Source organism: Drosophila biarmipes, chromosome 2L (genome assembly GCF_025231255.1).
Source record: "Drosophila biarmipes strain raj3 chromosome 2L, RU_DBia_V1.1, whole genome shotgun sequence".
Lineage (NCBI taxonomy): Eukaryota > Metazoa > Arthropoda > Insecta > Diptera > Drosophilidae > Drosophila > Drosophila biarmipes.
The window spans coordinates 21,404,663-21,423,814 of record NC_066612.1 but is presented as its reverse complement, the minus strand read 5'-3'; the positions used below and the strand labels follow the sequence as shown (position 1 = coordinate 21,423,814).

General features: G+C 41.3%; 2 protein-coding genes across 15 annotated transcripts in view; both read right to left on the bottom strand.

Moving 5' to 3' along the window:
* LOC108033680 (CUGBP Elav-like family member 1) overlaps window positions 1–19,152 on the bottom strand; it is a 58,057-nt gene that overhangs the window by 29,405 nt on the left and 9,500 nt on the right. For 4 of the 14 annotated variants that reach the window (XM_044094461.2, XM_017108139.3, XM_017108136.3 and 1 more), the window contains exons 3-5: window positions 12,453–12,673; window positions 11,203–11,285; window positions 8,050–8,098 (exon numbers count right to left, since the gene is read on the bottom strand). In XM_044094461.2, coding sequence (XP_043950396.1) covers window positions 8,050–8,098; window positions 11,203–11,285; window positions 12,453–12,673 — 353 coding nt within the window. The other 10 variants (XM_017108143.3, XM_050885623.1, XM_017108141.3 and 7 more) reach the window with 7 other exon arrangements.
* Window positions 14,444–15,931, bottom strand: LOC108033682 (ribokinase). The gene is made up of 2 exons (XM_017108148.3): window positions 15,759–15,931; window positions 14,444–15,705 (listed from the first exon to the last, which is right to left on the bottom strand). The coding sequence occupies exons 1-2, from the start codon at window positions 15,812–15,814 to the stop codon at window positions 14,469–14,471; spliced, it is 1,293 nt and encodes a 430-aa protein (XP_016963637.1). The 5' UTR covers window positions 15,815–15,931; the 3' UTR covers window positions 14,444–14,468.

Below are 19,152 nucleotides of genomic sequence, written 5' to 3'. Positions count from 1 at the left end.
TCGTAGAGTATCTCGATCCGAAAGACACCTGGAGTTGATCGCACGTCTTGAACTTAAACTTTGACACGCGCGTGCGCGGCAATTGTAATTTCCGTTGGCTCACAAATCGCTCTTTTTCTCTCCGATTACGGCGACACGTCTCCGATATGAGAGTATCTGTTGGATACTCGTCGAGAATTTCAGCGATTTGTTTCTGCTATTTATTTTTCGGCGCTGTGTTTTTTTCGCAGTCGATCCGAAAACGCGACTGATGTCTGGGCGATTGAATGACAAACTGCTGGCGACGCTTATTTTTTCGCTGCCGTTTTTGCGCTTCGTTCTGCGGTTTATTTTACTTGATTTTTGTAGTTGTAGTTGTATCTGGTATGTACTTTAGCCATTGTGTACTCGGTTCACGATGAGCCGCATGGCGACGTCAAAGCAAAAGCAATAGCAACAGAGGCAAACAGTTCGAGTACAAAAAATATTATCATTAATGCCACTGCCTTTCGGGCTTGTGTCAAAATGGCAATAAGAAAAGCGTGCTGGGGGAAATGTGCTTGGGAAAATGCGAAAATTATATAGACTAAATGAGTTTTAAAGTGCACTTTGAAAATAAATAAATTTACTGAATAAGTATATAAAATACTCCTGCTCGGAGTATCTGCTTTCATTGCACTAGGCAGTAAAATATACATTTTGTTGTTTACACCCTTATGATACTCTTTAAACCCGAGCACATATTTGAGCATGTCAGATAACCTTTTCATAAATTTCATTTTCATTAAGCGTTTTTAGTTTCTCATTTTCCGATCAAGTCTGCCATTGCATCTGCCACACGTTTCAGACAAATGGCTTGTATATTTCCATAATTACTCATATTCCTGAATCGGAACTTCTACCTGAGAGAGGCCCCAACTTCAGGGTTGCATTATGTTTATTTTCGCTTCGCATTTCAGCAGGCAGCTACAGTCCGTCTTATTCAAGTCGGTTGTTTGGTTTACCAGTTAACAACGCCGAGCTAAAAGCTTTGGTAGCTAGATCATAATTCAGCAGAAAATTACAAACAATTTTGTCAGCTGACTCCCGAAGGCGAATTTTTGGGCAAATGCAGCTTTAAGAACCACCAAGCCAGACTGCCTTTTCGTTCTTATCTCTGAATGCTATTCAAAATTTAATTAATATCAAACGGGAAACAAAAGCAAACCATATGCCGCAAACCCGTGCTGGAATAAGGGGCGTAGGGCGGTGGAATTATTAAACAATACGCCCCCTAATTACAGACAGAGATATGGATTCGAATACAGATACAGCTAGCGCTGCAGAGATACAATGCGAAAACACTTGAAAAGAACAGACGCACGGGCCATTTTCGATAATTGAAAATAATAATTAAAATTCCCTGATTGAGGGGAGGGTGAGAGCCAGAAGGACCCTGCCCTGACGTCCACAATTGGAGTGGAGGAACCCCATAAAGGCGGCAACAACTGCAGGGCATACATAATAAAATTGCTTTCTGTTAGTATGCAAAACGTGTCACAGAGTTCCTCCACTCTTTTGGGTCATAGAGCCCGTTAGCCGTATTTGTCCATCAGCAGTCATCATGGAATTGGTTGTCATTCGCTTTGCGCCTCTGCTTTGTTCTCGGTCCCGCCCCTCCTCAGACCCTATTTCCATTGAATTTATAGCCCCTTCGGCCTCTGGGCGTGCGTGATTTCTTCAATTAATTGTTGTCTCCAAGCACTTTGAGCACTGCACAATGTCGTTCTCGACAGCACTTTTTCCCATGATTGTCTACACCTAATTGGAGGTCCGAGAAGAACTAGTCGGTCCATTGTGCCCGCCGCCACAAATGTCCATGAAAATATGCATAATTCTAACTCAAACAATGACAATTGTCAAGGTATTGCGATTCATGCTGCAGAGAGGTTTGTGCAATATGGATTGCTTAACAAATATGATAAATGCCTCGAGGAGGAACTTGCAATAAGGAATGAATGCAAGCATAACTACAGAGAATTAAAAACTAATCTTGAGTTGGCGTCTAGGAAATAGTGCTTATTAATTCACGAAAAGGGGAATCCCTAGGGGAATCCTAACAAAAGCCCTATTTCGACCCTGGAAGCATCTGACTTAAAGCATCTGAATCAGTGATGTGGATTTGTGGAGCTCAAAATTGGGGGGTTCGGAATGACTTAATTAATTCAAGATGATTTAAAACAACTAACAGGTTTTGCTCCCATGAAAATTGCATACTAGCAGCGCTTCTCCGAACGATTCCCCCAAAATATATCAGCTGTACGAGTATATCAAACTTTTAGCGTCATTGCCTAAGTATCCCCAGCTTGTATAAACCAACTCCATGTGGAGAGATTTCCCCGGCCATTTGTCATCTTTCCCGGCTTTCCCATGAATCTTTCTTCATGCGGCTTGCCATTTTGGCTAACAAATCTAGCAATTATTCACATATTTCAATTACCGCTCGTCAAGCGTAAGAAATGTCTTGTGCCACACATGACAAACTGCAGCTGCAAATGCGATTGCAACTGCAATTGCCACACAGAATGCAACGCACTTTCAACACGCAACCAGCGAAATTTCTCCAATTTGAGTGGCAGGCATTCTTCGCATACTCACTCGATCGCAAACGGCACGCAATCTGCGCCCAGAATCTATAGCCCCCTTTTAGAGATACAGATTCGAGGTGGCCTAAGCAAAACAAACTGCGAGCAAAACACCGAACAGCTGACTGGGCTTATATAAACAGAGAAAAAGCTAATTTCTTTGCGCAAAAATAATAGTGAAAATGAAAACTGGTTGTACCGCAGCCGGTCCACGAGCGAGAAGCCGAGAAACTATGAAGAGAATCTGGGAGAAGCCGGCGGAGAATGACTCAAACTGCAGCCGAGATTATTACTTGTATAGCTGGCTTTTTGCTCCTTCTGCACTTAATTATTCGTTTGGGAAGTGCTTTGCATATTGTTTTCGTTTTCGATTTCATCGTTCTTCGGTGTTCATTTCTGCCGTGTTTACTTTTTGGCAATTGGCAAACGGAATGACAAATCCAATCGACTGAGCTGCGACCGCTTGTGCCGTTCTGGCATAGGAAATTAATGTTTTAATGGCATTTATTTCGGGCACCCCAAGAAATCGAAATTGAAATATGTCCGAGAAATGCTTGGCCGAGATTTTCGGTATGTTTAGCAAAGCTATTAACTTAATGTGGCTACATTTTGAATTAGGGGTAAATGAAAATTCTCTAATTTGACCAAAAAACTTTAAAAGAATGTGATATTCTAAAGACATTTGCGAACATTCTTCAAAGCTTGTAGTACTAATTATACGAAAGTTGTGCTTATTTGTTTTGGAATTAAATGGCTTTTTTTAACAGCCTCAAACTCTACAGAGTTAAGTGAAACTTTCTGCTTATATACCTGAACAAAACTTTCTTTTTACAAATTGTTCATAACATTTTTAAGTATTTAAATATTTTATTCTATGAATCAATGTTCCCATTACAGTTTATATTTACAAGTAGTAAATTTTCTTTTTAGAAGTGTTTTATCTTAATTTTTTGCTATAGTTTTTATAAATCACACAATTGTTTTATAACTTCTTCTTTATAATAGCACTTTATATTTGCTTGATTTGAATAAATTAACAATTTGTTAGCACGCCGCACAGTTTGGAATTTCGAAATCTTTTTTTAATTACCAAATCAACGATGATTAAGTACAATCCACACGTATAAACGTATATCGAGTCATAAGGGGATCGATTCAATCAATTGGCTGTGCCAATAGTTTATCAATATCTTCGAGATACACTGGACGAGCTTTTCGGTTTTCAATTAAGTCTTGTGGCTGTCGTATATTTAATTTAAAGAATTTCATTTACAGTTGACCAACCACAAAGAGCGGCGAAGATACGAAGATACAGGGATCGTGCCGCGAATGAATGACAAACTACGGCACGTATCTTTCGGATAGTTGAGCGCGACTATAGACTAGCGAATAACAAAAAACGAATGATTCCCGATCGACGATTACCCATCGACTGAAAAGCCCGCGGCACTTCACTTGCCCCGCCATCAATTGCGCTGCACTTTGAGATACAGATACTTTTGCCGCTGGCAACGCCGCTCTTGCCGGCTCTCGCTCCGTCTCTCTCTGTCCACCTCCCTGCTCTCCCTCTAAACAGCTGTTGCGGACACTTGTGGCTCGCTCACATGAAAGCCAATTAGCCACGCTCGTTGCCTTTGGTTGTTTGTTTATTTATGTTTGCCGGGGAGTCATCATCAGTTGACAGTTTTCGGTACAAATGAGTATGAGCAGCTCTCTCCCGCTCGGGTGCTTTCCGCTCTCCTTGTCTCTCTCTCCGGACCTACTGCCCTCTCTTTCTGATCAGTGCCGGGTTGACGCAGCGTTTTTCAATCTCGTGTCGTAGAGCGGATACGCGATTCTTCTAGGTTAACTAACTGCATTTCATAGGAGACAGTGGGACCACTTATACCAAATAATAATTCGTTGCAAGTTCTTTTCTAAATCGATATAATACTTTGATCAATCCCTTTTTTTTTTTGGGTTACTGTCTTATTATGTACATATAGGGTTTTTCAAAAATGTCAGTATGTATTTATATACAGGTTCAGTCCTTAGACAGATAAAACTTTTGGGAAAATCCATTTTTAAATCGTATATGGCAATATAAAGAAACACAATATAGTGAAACACAAATTGACACACATATGGGGAGTTATTTTGTGGGGTAGCTTAACGACAAAATCAAGTACTAAACAAATTTATTGTTTGAAAAAATGTAATTTGTTAACAGGCCTTTTCCCTAAATGTATTTTCCTGGGTGTAGTATTTCTCATTTGGCTTTCAATAGTTGCCAACTGAACAATACATTGTTAATTTATAAATACCGCAAATAAGTTTAACGATTTACGGCAGCTTCAGCTAAAATGACATTACATAAATCATTGCACATTTTGCCTAAACCTCTTTCACACGTCTAGCTCTTTCTCAAACGAGTCGGCACCAACCGCTTTCCTCCTGCCTCGCCCCATTTCACGCCTAATGTGCAAACCCATCCCGAGATTTAGCAGAAACCAACAACAACCGCCTCTTCTAACACATTTAATGCCAAGTCAAAGTTGTGTGCTCACTTGACTAGATCTCGACAACCTAAAAGGTTTCGAGACGCGGGCAATTAACATCCGAGCTACAAAATTACTGGCCGTATCTGTGTATCTTGCAGATGTATCAGTATCTATGTATCTGACTAAAGGAGTGATCACGTCAAGTGGGGAGCTCGAAAATCAATTGAAAAGCCGGGGCCAGAAAACTCGCTGAACATAGAAAAGCGCTTTGTTTTCGCAGCCAGGCCCGCAGAACGCTTAATAATTGAAATGAAAAGTGTGCTAATGTGACCGGCAGTTAAGTTTCTCAGTATAAGTTTCTCAGTATCTGGTGGATATCGGGTCACCCACATCTGTGGGCTGAAACTGCCAACATGAAAATGCATTCTCAGATCTGAAGATACCGCCACAGAAGCTTTAATTTAGATGGTAAGGAACCTGACGAATATCGATATGCAAGAAAAGTTTAAGTCCTTAGTTGCTTTATACTGAGCCCAATTTAAATAATTTTAGTTTTAATTAACACAAATATCTATAAAATATCTGTATAAGAAATCTTCAGTTTCGTAAAGTGCGTGGATCTTCCTTATATAGAAATATGTGATATAATTATAAAATTGCATTATTATAAAAACAATTTATATTTTTGTGTATTATTGTTAATTTTGAATAATTATAGAATTTCTGAATTGTAGGCTTGATTCGTTGCCTTTTCTCGTCGTGCTATTCTAGTGGTGAAATGAAAATTGATTCTTCGTTGTCGACGTCTGACAATTCGCAAATTATTGAGCCCATTAATTCGGAAGCCAAGAGGCATAGCAATAAAAGTGTGTTTATAAATAAAATGGGGCTTAAGAGCATCTCATTAATTTGGGATGATTTCGCATGGGCTTGTTGGCCAAAAAGTGTAAAACAGAGGGGGACAATCGATGGCCAGAAGATGCCGGCAGCATCAGCAACAAAATAAGGCATCCTGAAGAACTCGGCAACTAAGTCAAGCCAAAAGGGCAGGCTAAAAAGGCGGACAGCTACACAGACGACGACAAACGCCAGCTAAAAGTATTTAGACTTTCTGGCATGTTGTCAAGTGTCGCCAAAACATTTCGCAAAACACGCACGGTTCTAGAGAGAGCAAGGGATATACGGAGCGAAGAAGATAGGAAGAAAGAGAGCGAGAGTGAGAGGGAATACGTGTGGGTACTAAGGCGAATCTTGCACTTGTTGCATTTCGCAAAATTTGTGTGGCATTTGAAAATGTTTGGCATTTGTTTTTGGCTAGTACACTAACCGAAAGTAGGTAATATGCCATAAGTTACTGGGCAATATTTGGCTTTTTTTAAACGGCTTTTAAGATACAATTTCAAGTGTTTATTTAAGGCATTCAATAATATTTTATGCTGTTAAGTTATATTTTGTATTTATTTCATAACTTTATTTTTCGGTTAGTATATATATATATATAATGTACCTTAGTGTATAAACCGTGTATATCTTACTATGAGTATTTATATTTAGTTTACAAGATTGGAAGCCTTTTTAGTCTCTTGTCCAATTACTTCCTGTCAATCTAAGGAAAAATAGTTTTTGGGGGCATTTTGAAAGTTTATCATGTAAGGGCACTGCCCACCAAATTAAAAATTAGCCAATTTTTAATGCATTCACACGCTTTTCCGTTTATCATAATTTAAGCGAAGCCCCTTGTTAATATTTCGTTTATTAAACGGAAAAACCGAAAGCAAAGTCAAAAGTAAGAGAAAATGAGAGAGAGATTCTCGGTCAGATGGGTGCCAATTTTTCGTTAATTTACCATAAAATTTCCGTGTTACGTATTTTTAATTTTGTGATTTATTTTTGTCACGCGTACACACTTGACGCAATAGAACGCAATCGAGGAGAAACAAAAGCAGCGGCTAGAATACGCCCAAATGGCTTTCGAATCAGTCGGATATATGGTGCGACATATTGGATATAGTGGGGATGAGGTACAAAAGTACTGTCTACGAGCAAAGGCAATTCAGTAGGAGGGAAAGACAGGAAAACTCAGAGAAACACAACAATCGACGGACATCGAGGTGAATGCGAGCGGTGCCCTAAACATTTCCGTTGCATTCGAGCAATGCCAAATGCAACAAGAAATTCCAAAGTCACAAGCACGCACTGCTGCCCTCACACACACTCGTTCTAAAACGGAAGCGGAAATGCAGCGCATAAGAGGAGTGCCGGAAGGAGACACAAGAAGGGCACAAGGGCCAATCGCAGTACAATTTGTGCGGCAGGCCAAAGACGACATAGCGATTTTCATTTAGAATTGCGGACTAAAACGGGTAAAAGCAAACCTTAAACGTAAACTAAGATATCAGCAGAATAAATATAGTAAATAACTGTTTTAAATAATTAATTTTTTTTTAGGTAAAATAAAAAAAGTTAGCAAAGTGCTGCAAAGTTCACACAATTTTTTTAAACAGTGCCAAGCTTATGCTGCCTTTTTCCTAAGAGTAATATTTCATCGCTCCCGGTTGGGGCATCAACTAATTGTTGAAATTTTTTCAGCGAGTGACTTCCATGTTTTTTCCCTCTTCTTTTCAGCACACATCCTAATCGATTTATTGGCCTCACACAATCCAACTAATACACGATTGTAGCCAGTTAGCCTTCTCCTTTCCGTTTTTCCCACCCGTCCTGTCAGTTTGAACATTATTCATTTCCACTGCCGTATTCTGTATTCGAATTCGTTTCCATGTGTTGTTTTGTGTAATCAAATACAGACACTACACCCCCTTATCTTTGCTTGTGATTAAGCCCAAAAGGCAGGAATACACTGGTAAAAAAGCAGGAACTAGCAATCAACGGAGAAACATATAGGGGAGTGGGACAGGGAAGTACGAAGGGCAAATATAGCCTGAAGGGACGTCTAAAGAGGGACTTACCATTTCTGTTCTCACTATCCGCCGGCTTCATCTGAATGGGATGGTGCATCTGTCAAAGAAGGGGAAAAAAAAAGGAAATCGTTAAAAAATGGATCATATTTTTGGGGATTGTGAATGAAATGCACAACAACAAGTGCATTTTAACTTTAAATATTCATTTCAGGGCGAAAACATTTCCTAATATTCACGTGAAACACTTCTTTGGGAAATATTAAATAAACCAATTAACAATAAGTATTTCAGCTATCCTTGAAATTGTTGTTTGCATTCAGCCTGAAACCTTTTGTAGAAAAGCCTCAACTTTATTCGCTCTACCATCAACCGACTAACCAAAAACTGACACGAACTCTTCTTAGTTCAACAATGATTTCATTAGTTTATTGAAGTGTTGTTCGATCTCATTAGATTTGATTTTGGCCCAATGCAAAGCAAAAGCACTAATGAAATAGCTCGGGAAAAGGAAGCCGGATAAAGGGAGTGGGCGAAACAAAAAGAACCAGAGAGCCCATTTCATTAACGTAGCCATTAGCACTTGAAAAATGCAATTCAATGCGAATGCTTTTAACAAATTTCCCATTTATTTTACATTCGTCGTGCGAACTGATAAGGTCCCGGGCTTTCGAAACCGGGTCCTGTCAAGCAGTGGCCATTACTTTGATTTCAATTAACTTTTCATTCAAACGGTTCGAGCGGCGGAAATGATAATAATAATACTTACAACGATATTAGAAAACGGAGCTTCAATTGCAGGAAACTTTTCTCATTGGCAGGACGAAGGGGGAGGACAGTGGCGTCCGGACAAAGTGACTGAATGACTGAATGATGTTCGGCAAATTGAAATGAAATGCTTACGGGTTGAGGCCTTCCTGCATCTCTTCTCCAACCAAATAAAACGGACCGAACGGGTGGGGGAAGCCAGAAGGTTTCTGCACAAATTACGAGAAAATGTCACAGCCTCTGGTACTTGGTCCTGGTCCAGCCGCCGCCGTAACCCCTTCCACACTATTGTTGCGCCATTTGCTGCTCTATTATTCAAAATTGACAGTTGAATGAGTAAAATGGCCGTCTGCCTCAATCTGAATTGCTCTTTTCTGGCATTTCATTTAACTGTCCGTCTCGCAGAACCGAGCTAGTGTGGAGGTGTGTATCTGCTTGTGCTGGCTAGACCCTGCCGGGAAAACCCCTTTTCAATTTAATAGCATAGTGGCTATAATGCGCTTTGTAGCGAGTTACTTTTTCGTCCTACTCTGATTGTCAATTAGCTGTCAAAATATTGTGGTTAGTTTTTGGCTTTTGTACAAAACTGGAAATACTTTACACAAATAAAGGGTTGGTACACTGCGAAATTGCTTGGGTTTATAATAATAAACTGTTTTAACGAAAAATCACACGAGTCCCGATTAGACAGATCAAAATATATAAAACAGGAAAAATGTAGTTGTATGTCTATACTATGGTTCTTTCAACTTAATATTAAATTACCAGAGATATGGCTCATTAAACATTCACGAATTTGTACCTTTGTACTTTGTATTTTCTTTATTACAAGTTTACCAAAATTGGAAAAATAGCATATAGCATACTTTCAGGCCCTTAATTTAAGTGCTGTGAAATACTTTCACCCCATTTCTCGGCCCTACTTCCAACTGTATCTTTTCACACGTGCCAGTTTAAAGGGAAGAGTGAGAAAAAGGACAACGCTCGGCCAGGACACTTAACACTCTCACATATATAAGGAGGAAAAGCAGGAAGGGCAGAGAAAAGTGGGCAGTTCAAAGCAAAATATTTATTGTGGCCGTTGACAAGCTGAGCTTTCTCCCCTGTGCCTGTGTGTGTGGAAATGTGGACATTTTAACGTCTGTTTACCTATCGATTATTTCAGGTAAATTAAGTAGCTTTGGAGCTGACGAGGAGCTCCACGTCCACGTCCATGTCGACGTCGATGTCCTTTCCGAGGGCAGCCTGCCAAATGCATTAAAGGATCAGACTCACTCACACCCGGACACATACCCACACATGCACGCATAGCTGGACAGCCAGGCACTTACTTATACAAACAAAGATCCATCCTACACCCACACGGGCGGTCATTATTTTGACAATTACACACGTGGCGCCATTTGGCCAGGTCCTGCTCCCCTCCTAAATTCAGGGCCTGGGTGTGGGAGCTGGGGTCTTTGTTTTAGTGCTGGCCGAACGTTCCTATATGGATTTTCCATTAACGATTTGAATATGTAAATGACGGAGCGAGTGCCAACTGTGGTTTCAAAGTGCGCGAAGTTTGCCCAAGGTATGTATACATTTCGGTAGGGTCGCATAAATTATATAAATTTATATTTTTATAGTTTTTTGTCGAATTAAAATGATTAAGTCTGCTAAATCATACTATCACATTTATAAAATCATTTAATGGACAATTGAAAAATAATTCTAGCAAATGCTCAGTATTATACATAAAAATATTTAAATCATAACATAAGGTTATAAGCGTTCTGATATATTTGAAGCAAAATTGGTTAATTTTACTCCCACTAAATAATGTAATGGACTTGGTTTCAACATTTGTTGTTTCTCAACATTTTCAACTGGAACCTTTGACCCACTGTGCAGGGTCATGTCTACTCTGTGAGTCCCTCCCCTTCCATGTGTGCCCCTGGTGATCCAATCCGCCCTGCAATCTTAGTGTGTTTGCTTGTGCGTGGAACGCTTCATTTAATACGTTAACAATGAGATTGTCCTCAATAATTGAATACACTAATTGACTGATGATTACATTTTGTGTTGGCCCTACACCAATAGTCCACCAACGTTCCTGAACCCCGATTCCGCTGCCTCCGCTCGCCCAAAACCACGCGCCGAAAGTATGTCATCGATCGATCGGGCAGCAAGCGGTTGACTTTCTCAAGCTGTATTATTCAAAAGGGCGTACAAACGTAAAAGAACTGGGTATGCACATGTGTATGTGAACTACGAAGAAAGGCACACACACGCGCACACAAACATACGCAAATACGAAAAGAAATGCACACATACATGGACACAGAGAACAGGAAAACGGGCAGAACTCAAAGCTACACAGATGGTATAGGGGTGTATTTATTGGCTCGTGTGTGAGTGGGTGGTGTGGGGCGTAGGGTGTCGGGAGGTACTTACCCCATCCAAGGTCTTGATGTTGTGCAACGCATCCTGGGCGCGCAGGGCGGCCTTTCTTGTATAGTAGGTGACAAAACAGCACCCTGCAATCGAAAATGAAACAATCGTACAAATCGAATACAAATCAAACAAGTCGGTAGACAGTAGCACAGAACATTTGTTACAGAACGAACATTATATATACTGCAATATATATGTAAACTTATCGGATGCCTTACATTTTATTTACGGGGGACCATTACAAGGTTAAGCTCTTAATTCGATAACTATAGTTGGAGCTACTTCATGCACCCGCTCCGGGATGATCGAGACTTAAGGCTAGATCTGTATCGGCATGCAGAACTTTGGACACGGGACGAGCGCTTCATGCAAGCCATGCGGAGCAAATGGGACATGGACAAAAAATATGGAGACTACAGACTGCGTGAGGTTGAGGCAAGGCAATACTCTTAATTAGAAATTTGTTACTTTTTCGTTTGAACGTAAATATATTTTTCAGGTATTAACGTTGTTCTTAACTATAGCCCCTCTAACTCAATATTTTATTAATCAATGTAACTCTTCCTAGTATATGTTTTGCCAACAAAAGTCTTCTTTGTACTTTTTTCGGACTACCAACGGAACTGCCTGAAAGTTAGTACCCAACCCGACTCTTCTGACCCATCTAAGCTATCCCACTGCTCCATTACGAAGATTAAATTATAACCCACCTCCGACTGGGAGCCACATAAGCCGCACGCCTCCCTCGGTGGATATCATCGAGTTAGCCGTGCTCGAACACCTTGCTCTGAGGATTAATCCGCCCATATGCACACTTTCGGCCAGGATCAACCCCTCTAGACCATAAATATGCATAATGGAATTTACCTTTTCGCTTTCGAGGAAAGTTTGCAAGCAAATACGCATATTATTCTAATACAGCCAAAATTAACCAGAGCAACATGCTCATGACCTGCATCCTGCCAGTTTGCGAGTGTGCGGAACTTTTTCCCGTTTATACACGCACAATTATGGCCAATTACCCCGGCTGAAACTTTGGCCAACACCGCATTCCTGCCCTCAACACCTGTGCTGGGAGCAGGTTTTAATGTTGATGGGTTTGCCATCAGCATAATCATACTACTTGATGTTTATCGGCACAGCCCGGGGACCCAAAATTGATGGACATTGTAAAATTTCATTGAACCCTCCCCAAGTAATGCGCCCATTCGTATGCCCCGGAGCTAGGGCTTCCATCTTGAGGGACTCACCTCTGCTAATCGATGTAACCTTGTCCCGGAGCACATTCAGTGTGTGCACGGGGCCGAACTGCTCAAACATCTGCCGGAGCCTCGTCTCGTCCCAGGTCTTTGGTATTTGGCCCACGAACATTTTGATGTTGTCCGCATCCGGCTGATCCTTGATCAAGTCCGGGCTGTTTGATTCCATTAGTTCCACTTTGACGCAGCCTACACCAGTTGGACTTTGGTTGCTGCAAAGAAGAAAAAGCACCAGATTTTTAAACTTGTTTAGTTCTTTTAAAGTTCAGTCACCTAGTCACTTAACTGTTAAAAATTTACAATAGCTGTGTAAACTAAGCCCAAGACATTTGGTCACAATTCTTATATTAATAAAATGAAATGTGGCCACAACTCACTTAACGCTTAACTTATATTCAACAAGAATGGATGTTAGCTTCGGCAAGCCGACTTTTGTATACCCTTGCAGTTATAAAAAATAAACAACTTTAGTAACGCCGTGTACAATTAAGGATTTTCCAATTTATAATATAGTCGTCCGATTTTGAAAAAAATGAAATACGAAATTTATAATTTAATTTATTATTTTCATATTTTCCGACTAATTTTCCAATTCTTACTATGGCAGCTTATGATATAGTCGAAATTCGGATAATGTTATTTCCAAGCTTAGAAGATTATATGTTAAAAAACACCAAAGATATACTTTTTTTCCACATTATTTTTCCACTAATTTTCCGATCGATCCTATGGCAGCTAAATTAAAATAATAATAAATTAAATTCAAAATTCAAAACCAATTAAAAAATGATATTTCCAAGCGTAGGAGGTTATATTTTAAAAAAACACCATAGATATATTTTTTTATTTTCCCCGATAGTTCCTGTGCAATAGAAAGAAGACTTTTGGGAATGTTTTAGCCCGATAGCTTTAAAAGTGAGAGACTAGTTTGCGTAGAAACGCACGGACAGACGGACATGGCTAGATCGACTCTAGTCTAGTGACGCTGATCAAGAATATAAATACTTTATGGGGTCGGAAACGTCTTCTTCACTGCGTTGCAAACTTCTGACTGAAATCGTTATACCCTCTGCAGGGGTATAAAAATAAAGTTCGATTTATCACTGTGGACGGAAGTTATGAGTAATGCATCAATCGAAAGGTATTGCAAAAACAAAAAAGATTGCATACGTAGACCTGAAAAATGAAACTTCTCAAAAATTGTTTAGTAATATAAGAAACTTAAGTTCTACTACTTTTGGAAAACTCCCTAGCTTGGCGGGAAAACAACTATAAATAGCTGATTTCTTACACTCCTAACTTGCAAACTACAATGTCGTTAGAAAGCCATTTTGAAATACTTTGTACATTTTTCTAAATTGTTTTGTCTAAATACCATCGTTTTAGAATTATGGGCAAAATTTTTTTATTACTCAGATTTATTAGGCTTTTTATGATTTCCTCAACGATTAAACTTCAAAATCTTTGAGATTCCAACTTTTGACATGACAAAGTTATTAATTAACAAAAATGACAACAGTTACCAATTCAGAACATCTTACCCTGCCTGAGCATTGAACTATTTTTGTGCGTATCCATACCTTATTTTATGGCCGTGGAATCATTCAAATTGTTACTAACAATGAATTCGATGACTTTTATGAAAGTACATGAATATGAATGATATTTTAATAAATAACTTCGAATGTCAAACAAAAACACCTATTAACGAGTGTCGATCTCACCTTTAGCAAACAAAACTTCTGTTATCAACTATTGTGAGGAACATTTATTTACAATATACTAAGTTAATACATTATTTTAATTATGGACATTCGGCTTGCTTCATCAAAACCGTTTTATTTGCTGAAGGTTTGATCGTCACTAAGTTGTACCTCGGTATGAGGTGCTTTTGTTTGATCTATTATACACAATCGAAAAACAAGAAAAAAATAAATCAATCAATTTTGCTTCCCAAAAAAAAATGTAATATTTCTGAGGGATATTTTCTAAGAATATAAATGTGGTTCATGTTTTATTAGAAGGTGGCTCATTTGCTGCCTCTACGGGCTTAGCGGGCTCGTTCGAGGTTTCCACAGGTTTTGGAGACTCTTCGGCGGCAGCCTTTGGAGGCTCTTCAGGTGGCGGAGGTGGTGCTGCTGCTTCCGCAACAGGTTCCTCGGGAGGCGGAGGCGGTGGTGGCGCTGGGGCTGCTTCGGCAACGGGATCCTCGGATGGCGATGGAGGTGGTGGCGCTTCCTCAGCCACTGGTTCTGCAGCTGGGGGCTCTTCAGGTGGAGGTACTGGAGGCTCTGGGGCATCCTCCGCAGGTTCCTTCTCAGTTTCCGGATTGGGAGGAGCAATGACATTGAAAGTGGGCGTCACAAAGCACAGATCATTTTTGGCGCTGTCCCTGCCCGGAAAACTGGGCTGGGTGCCTCGGCGACCCAAGGAGTAAGCGGCACAGGAGTTGGCCGCACTGATGTGGTGCTCTGTGGTCAGCTTGGGAAACCGAGCAATGTGATAGGCCAAGCTGCCCAAAAAGGCATCCCCTGCTCCCGAGGAGTCGGCCAAGTGTGGCACATCGGAGGCGGGCACATGAGTGCACATGTCCCTGTTCTTCTTGGACATGTAGACCGCTCCCTGGTCGCCCATGGTGATGATCACGCTTTTGGCTCCCTTCTCTATGAGGGTCTCGGCTGCCTCTCGGGCCTGTTCAAGGGTTTTAACCTCTTCCATCTCGGTCAGATGAGCTGCTGCCTCCTGATTGGCAACTAAAATAGTTGGCAAGGCGATCATGCCGGCGGGAATGTCCTTTCTCATGGGCGACATGTGTAGTATGGAAACCCCCTTGAACTGCCGCAGCGCACACATGGTGGCACTCATGTCTGCCTCCAGTTGGCAGAGGAGCACCTTGGCCGCCTGGAAAGTCTTTTTGGCGCGGCTCGCGTCCTTCCCGGTGAGAAAGGCATTGGCCCCCGCCACGTTGATCTTGTACTGCTCGCCCCTGTCGGACACCGCGATTTCGCTCATGCCCGTGGGATTGTTCTTCACTTGCTCGACATGCTGCACGTCCACGTCGTGCTGCTGCAGGTGGCTTAGGTAATCGTCGCCGGACTCGTCCTTGCCCAGTTTGGCCACCAGGGCGGTGGAGCCCCCCAGTTTGGCGGCCGCCACACACTGATTGGCCGCCTTGCCGCCGAAACAGGTCTCCATGTAGGTTCCGGCGACTAGCTCTCCGGGCTTCGGCAACTCCGCAACGTATCTGGGGTGTTAATGTGGCTAACTACCGATTTTACTGTCTTGGGGGAGACTTACGTTATGTATTCGATGTTTGCCGACCCAAAGACCACCACATCCAGGGACTTTCCCATTTGAAGGCCAGCGCAGGCCTAATAGCTTCGAACAATATCTTACTGGGAATTTTTTAGGGAAAACCTACATTTCTGAAGTCTAAGGATACCTAATCTAACAATATTTGACATGGTATATCTGTACTTTGTGAAATAAAAAAGTCTGTTAAAAAGGCTTTTAAAAATCAATTTAATTCGCGTTAAAGCTGTCGATAAATGCTTACTGTTTCTATTTCTCAATTAAAAAATTTAGTTCCATCACCGGCAAATAAAGCGATTGAAAATCTGGGATGGAAGTTCCGAACTTTTTCATTGAACTTTCATGGACAACATATTGTTTTTCCGACCCTCCGGTTCCTAACTTCATTTGCTAATGACCATGAAAAGGGGAGGGGGTAATAACAAGCAGGACCATTTGTAATCGCCATCGTCTGATGCGATCCCGAGTTGGCTAACAGCATAAAATACAAATACTAATTGTTATTAGCAAACTAATCTAATCTAAAAAGTTGTAAACGTTGTTACTTTTGTTTTGTGGCTGACCAGTCTCCGACTCTGAGTTCGAGAAGGGGGCTTCGGGCTTCCCAGGGAGCCCTCGGGATGTGGGTCTTGAGTGACTGGCAACGCATTGAACGCTCCACTTTGAGGTCACTTTCAGTTGGTTTTTGTGTGCTGCCGAAAAGTTTTCCCTTTTCCCAGCCCATGTTGTTGCTCCTAATGGGGGTTTATTGGGTGCTCTTGATGGTGTACGAAATTGACTTTTGGTTGGCTGTCAATTTGCTCGGGGGTCTCGGTTACGGAGCCGATTTGCCGTAAGCAGAAGTTGTCAAGCAGTTGGCCCAATAAATTTCAGCACTTAATTGGCTCAGCCAGTCAGTCGGATAGCGGCGCTGTGTGGCCGTGTAGTTAGATGACTATCCTTGACATTCTTCCTTCATTTTACAATGTCTAACTGTACAAAAACTCAAAAACTGATTTAGATTGACTGATTAAAATTGATTAACAAAAACCGCTTTGCAATGCTTAATACACTAAAAGCTCAGCTCTTTCGTAAATATGGCGATCACAATTTCATTGTACTTTTGTACAGGTGGACATACAGGGGATAAAGGTTTGTTTGTCTCAAGCCTTAGATGGGCTTACAGGAATACAGAGATATATGAGAGACACAGCGAAAACATTTTTGTAGTCAAGTTAAGATATTTTCCAAGGCTCTTTAAAGAATCTTAAATGGCTACTGAATCATAAAGTTTCTACGGATTCATTCTGGGCCTTGTTAATTTTCAAACCGAATGTTTTATAGTAAACAATTTCAGCATTGCATACTTTCAGGCTGACAATTGGAACCGCCACACTTTTTGGCAGAGACAAAGTTCTCCCCCGTTTGGGTACATTATTAACTCAGCTATCGCACGGAGTCATCTGAAACGATGCCATTTAGGAAATTACTTCCAATTTACTTTTAAATTTCTTCATTTTCCAATTTCCTGCGTAAGTAATTCCAGCGCTTGCAGCCATCCATCTACCCTTACTCCCCCAGCCAGTTATGAACTGCCTCCATCCCCTGGATCAAATCCCTGCGACAGTCAGTGAAAAGCGCCTGAAAAGCGGCGCGGCAGCCGCGGGCCATCGAATGACAAAACGAAATTAATCTATTAGAGCCGGAACGAGGCAAGCCAAATTGTCTATGTCAAGGTGATAAATTCAGGCAGGTGAATAAGCCAAGATGGGGGCTTTGCATCCGCAACCTGGAAAGCCCTGGGAAAACAGGGGCGCCAGATAATCCATCGCGATTCCTGTGCCTGCAGCATAAATCTCTAAACGGGAGGAATTTACGCACCATCCAATTTCTCGAGTGTGTTAGCATAAATTTGAAAAAATAAAACCTAAATATAAAACCAAATAAAATAAAAAGGGAGCAGCGACAGGTGTGTTGCCCCTGGAGTCGGGAAGGCAATTATTTCAGCCGGGCGCCAATCCATCGGGGAGTCAGGTGAGCGCTCCCCGAGTGCCAGCTCCCGGCTAACTATCATTGTGCCCCTTCTCCGGGACTCTCTTCGAAGTTATCCTCGCAGGTCTCTGGTCTCTCGGGGCTGCGCCTGTGCGTTAATAATTCAGTTTCATTTAAATGCGACCAGGCTTAATGAGAAAATCGCCTGCGGTGGGAGCTGAAGCGCGTCGGAAAGTGAGAGGGAGTGGGTGGGCACGGGGAAATGGGGATTTCGGCTGGGACAGCAGGTGTTTTCCAGCTCCGCCGCCAATGAGCTCGATGATGATGCTGATGACGATGTTGGCATCGCAGCTCAGTGCGCGAATCAACAGCTTGCAGCATCGTCGAGGGGAACAGAATGTCTCCGAACAGTGAATCGGACATTTGTTTATATTAATATTCTTAAATTCAAGTTGTAGATTTCAAACATATTTGGGATTTTGCACGTAATAAAATCAGGGACCCTGCGGTATTGTAGCTGTCTAAAAGTATGCAATGCAGAAAGGATAGTCCTGTTTCTAAGCATATTCATTGTATTTCTGAGTTCAATACAAATTATTGCACTCTTTTACGCACCATATCATTTGTATTTTTAATGGCCTACGATTAGGATGTTTTTGTTTTCCGATTTGGATAATTTAAAAATATATTTTCTCTTCGGTTCTGGCGAAAATAAGTAAAAAGTGAGTTATTTCTTATGTCGCTTTTTTAATCGCCAAAAAGGAACCCAAATTTATACCTAAGAAGCTCTTTAATTCAGACTTTAGTGTCGTCACTTTTATAACTCTATTCTTAACCACTGTGCACTGCGGCGACATGGCCGTGACGTGGCACTTAATTTATGATGGCAGTTTGTTATGCCGCGCCTGTCACAACAAAAACAAACAGCTCAGAGATAGACGAAGCAAAAAATACACATTTACAAGAAGTTGGCGATGGATAGGGCAGCAGCACCCTGCGTTGGACACAGGCCGTATAAAAATGACCCAACATAAATTTAATAATTCCTGCTTTATTATTTAATGGCCGAGCACGACAGCAGAGAAAGCCGGATGGATGGAAGTCGAGTTCCTCACAGCAGAGTCTAGTTTCCAACGATTTCTTAATGTCCCCTCAACATCAGCGTCTGTGCGATCATTATGAAGACGCTATATTATTATAATTACAATGTCCTGTCAATAATCATTCGCCATTATCGCTGATGACTTGGGCTATGTGAAAATTGTCGCCTTGATGGCTCCTGCCAATTAATAACATTAATGCAATGGCAATTATCATTAGCTACTTGATGGCAGCCGCGACCTTCCACCCCCATCAATCCACCCAATACATCGCCCACCCAGCTCTTCGGCCACTGCACATTGTCACT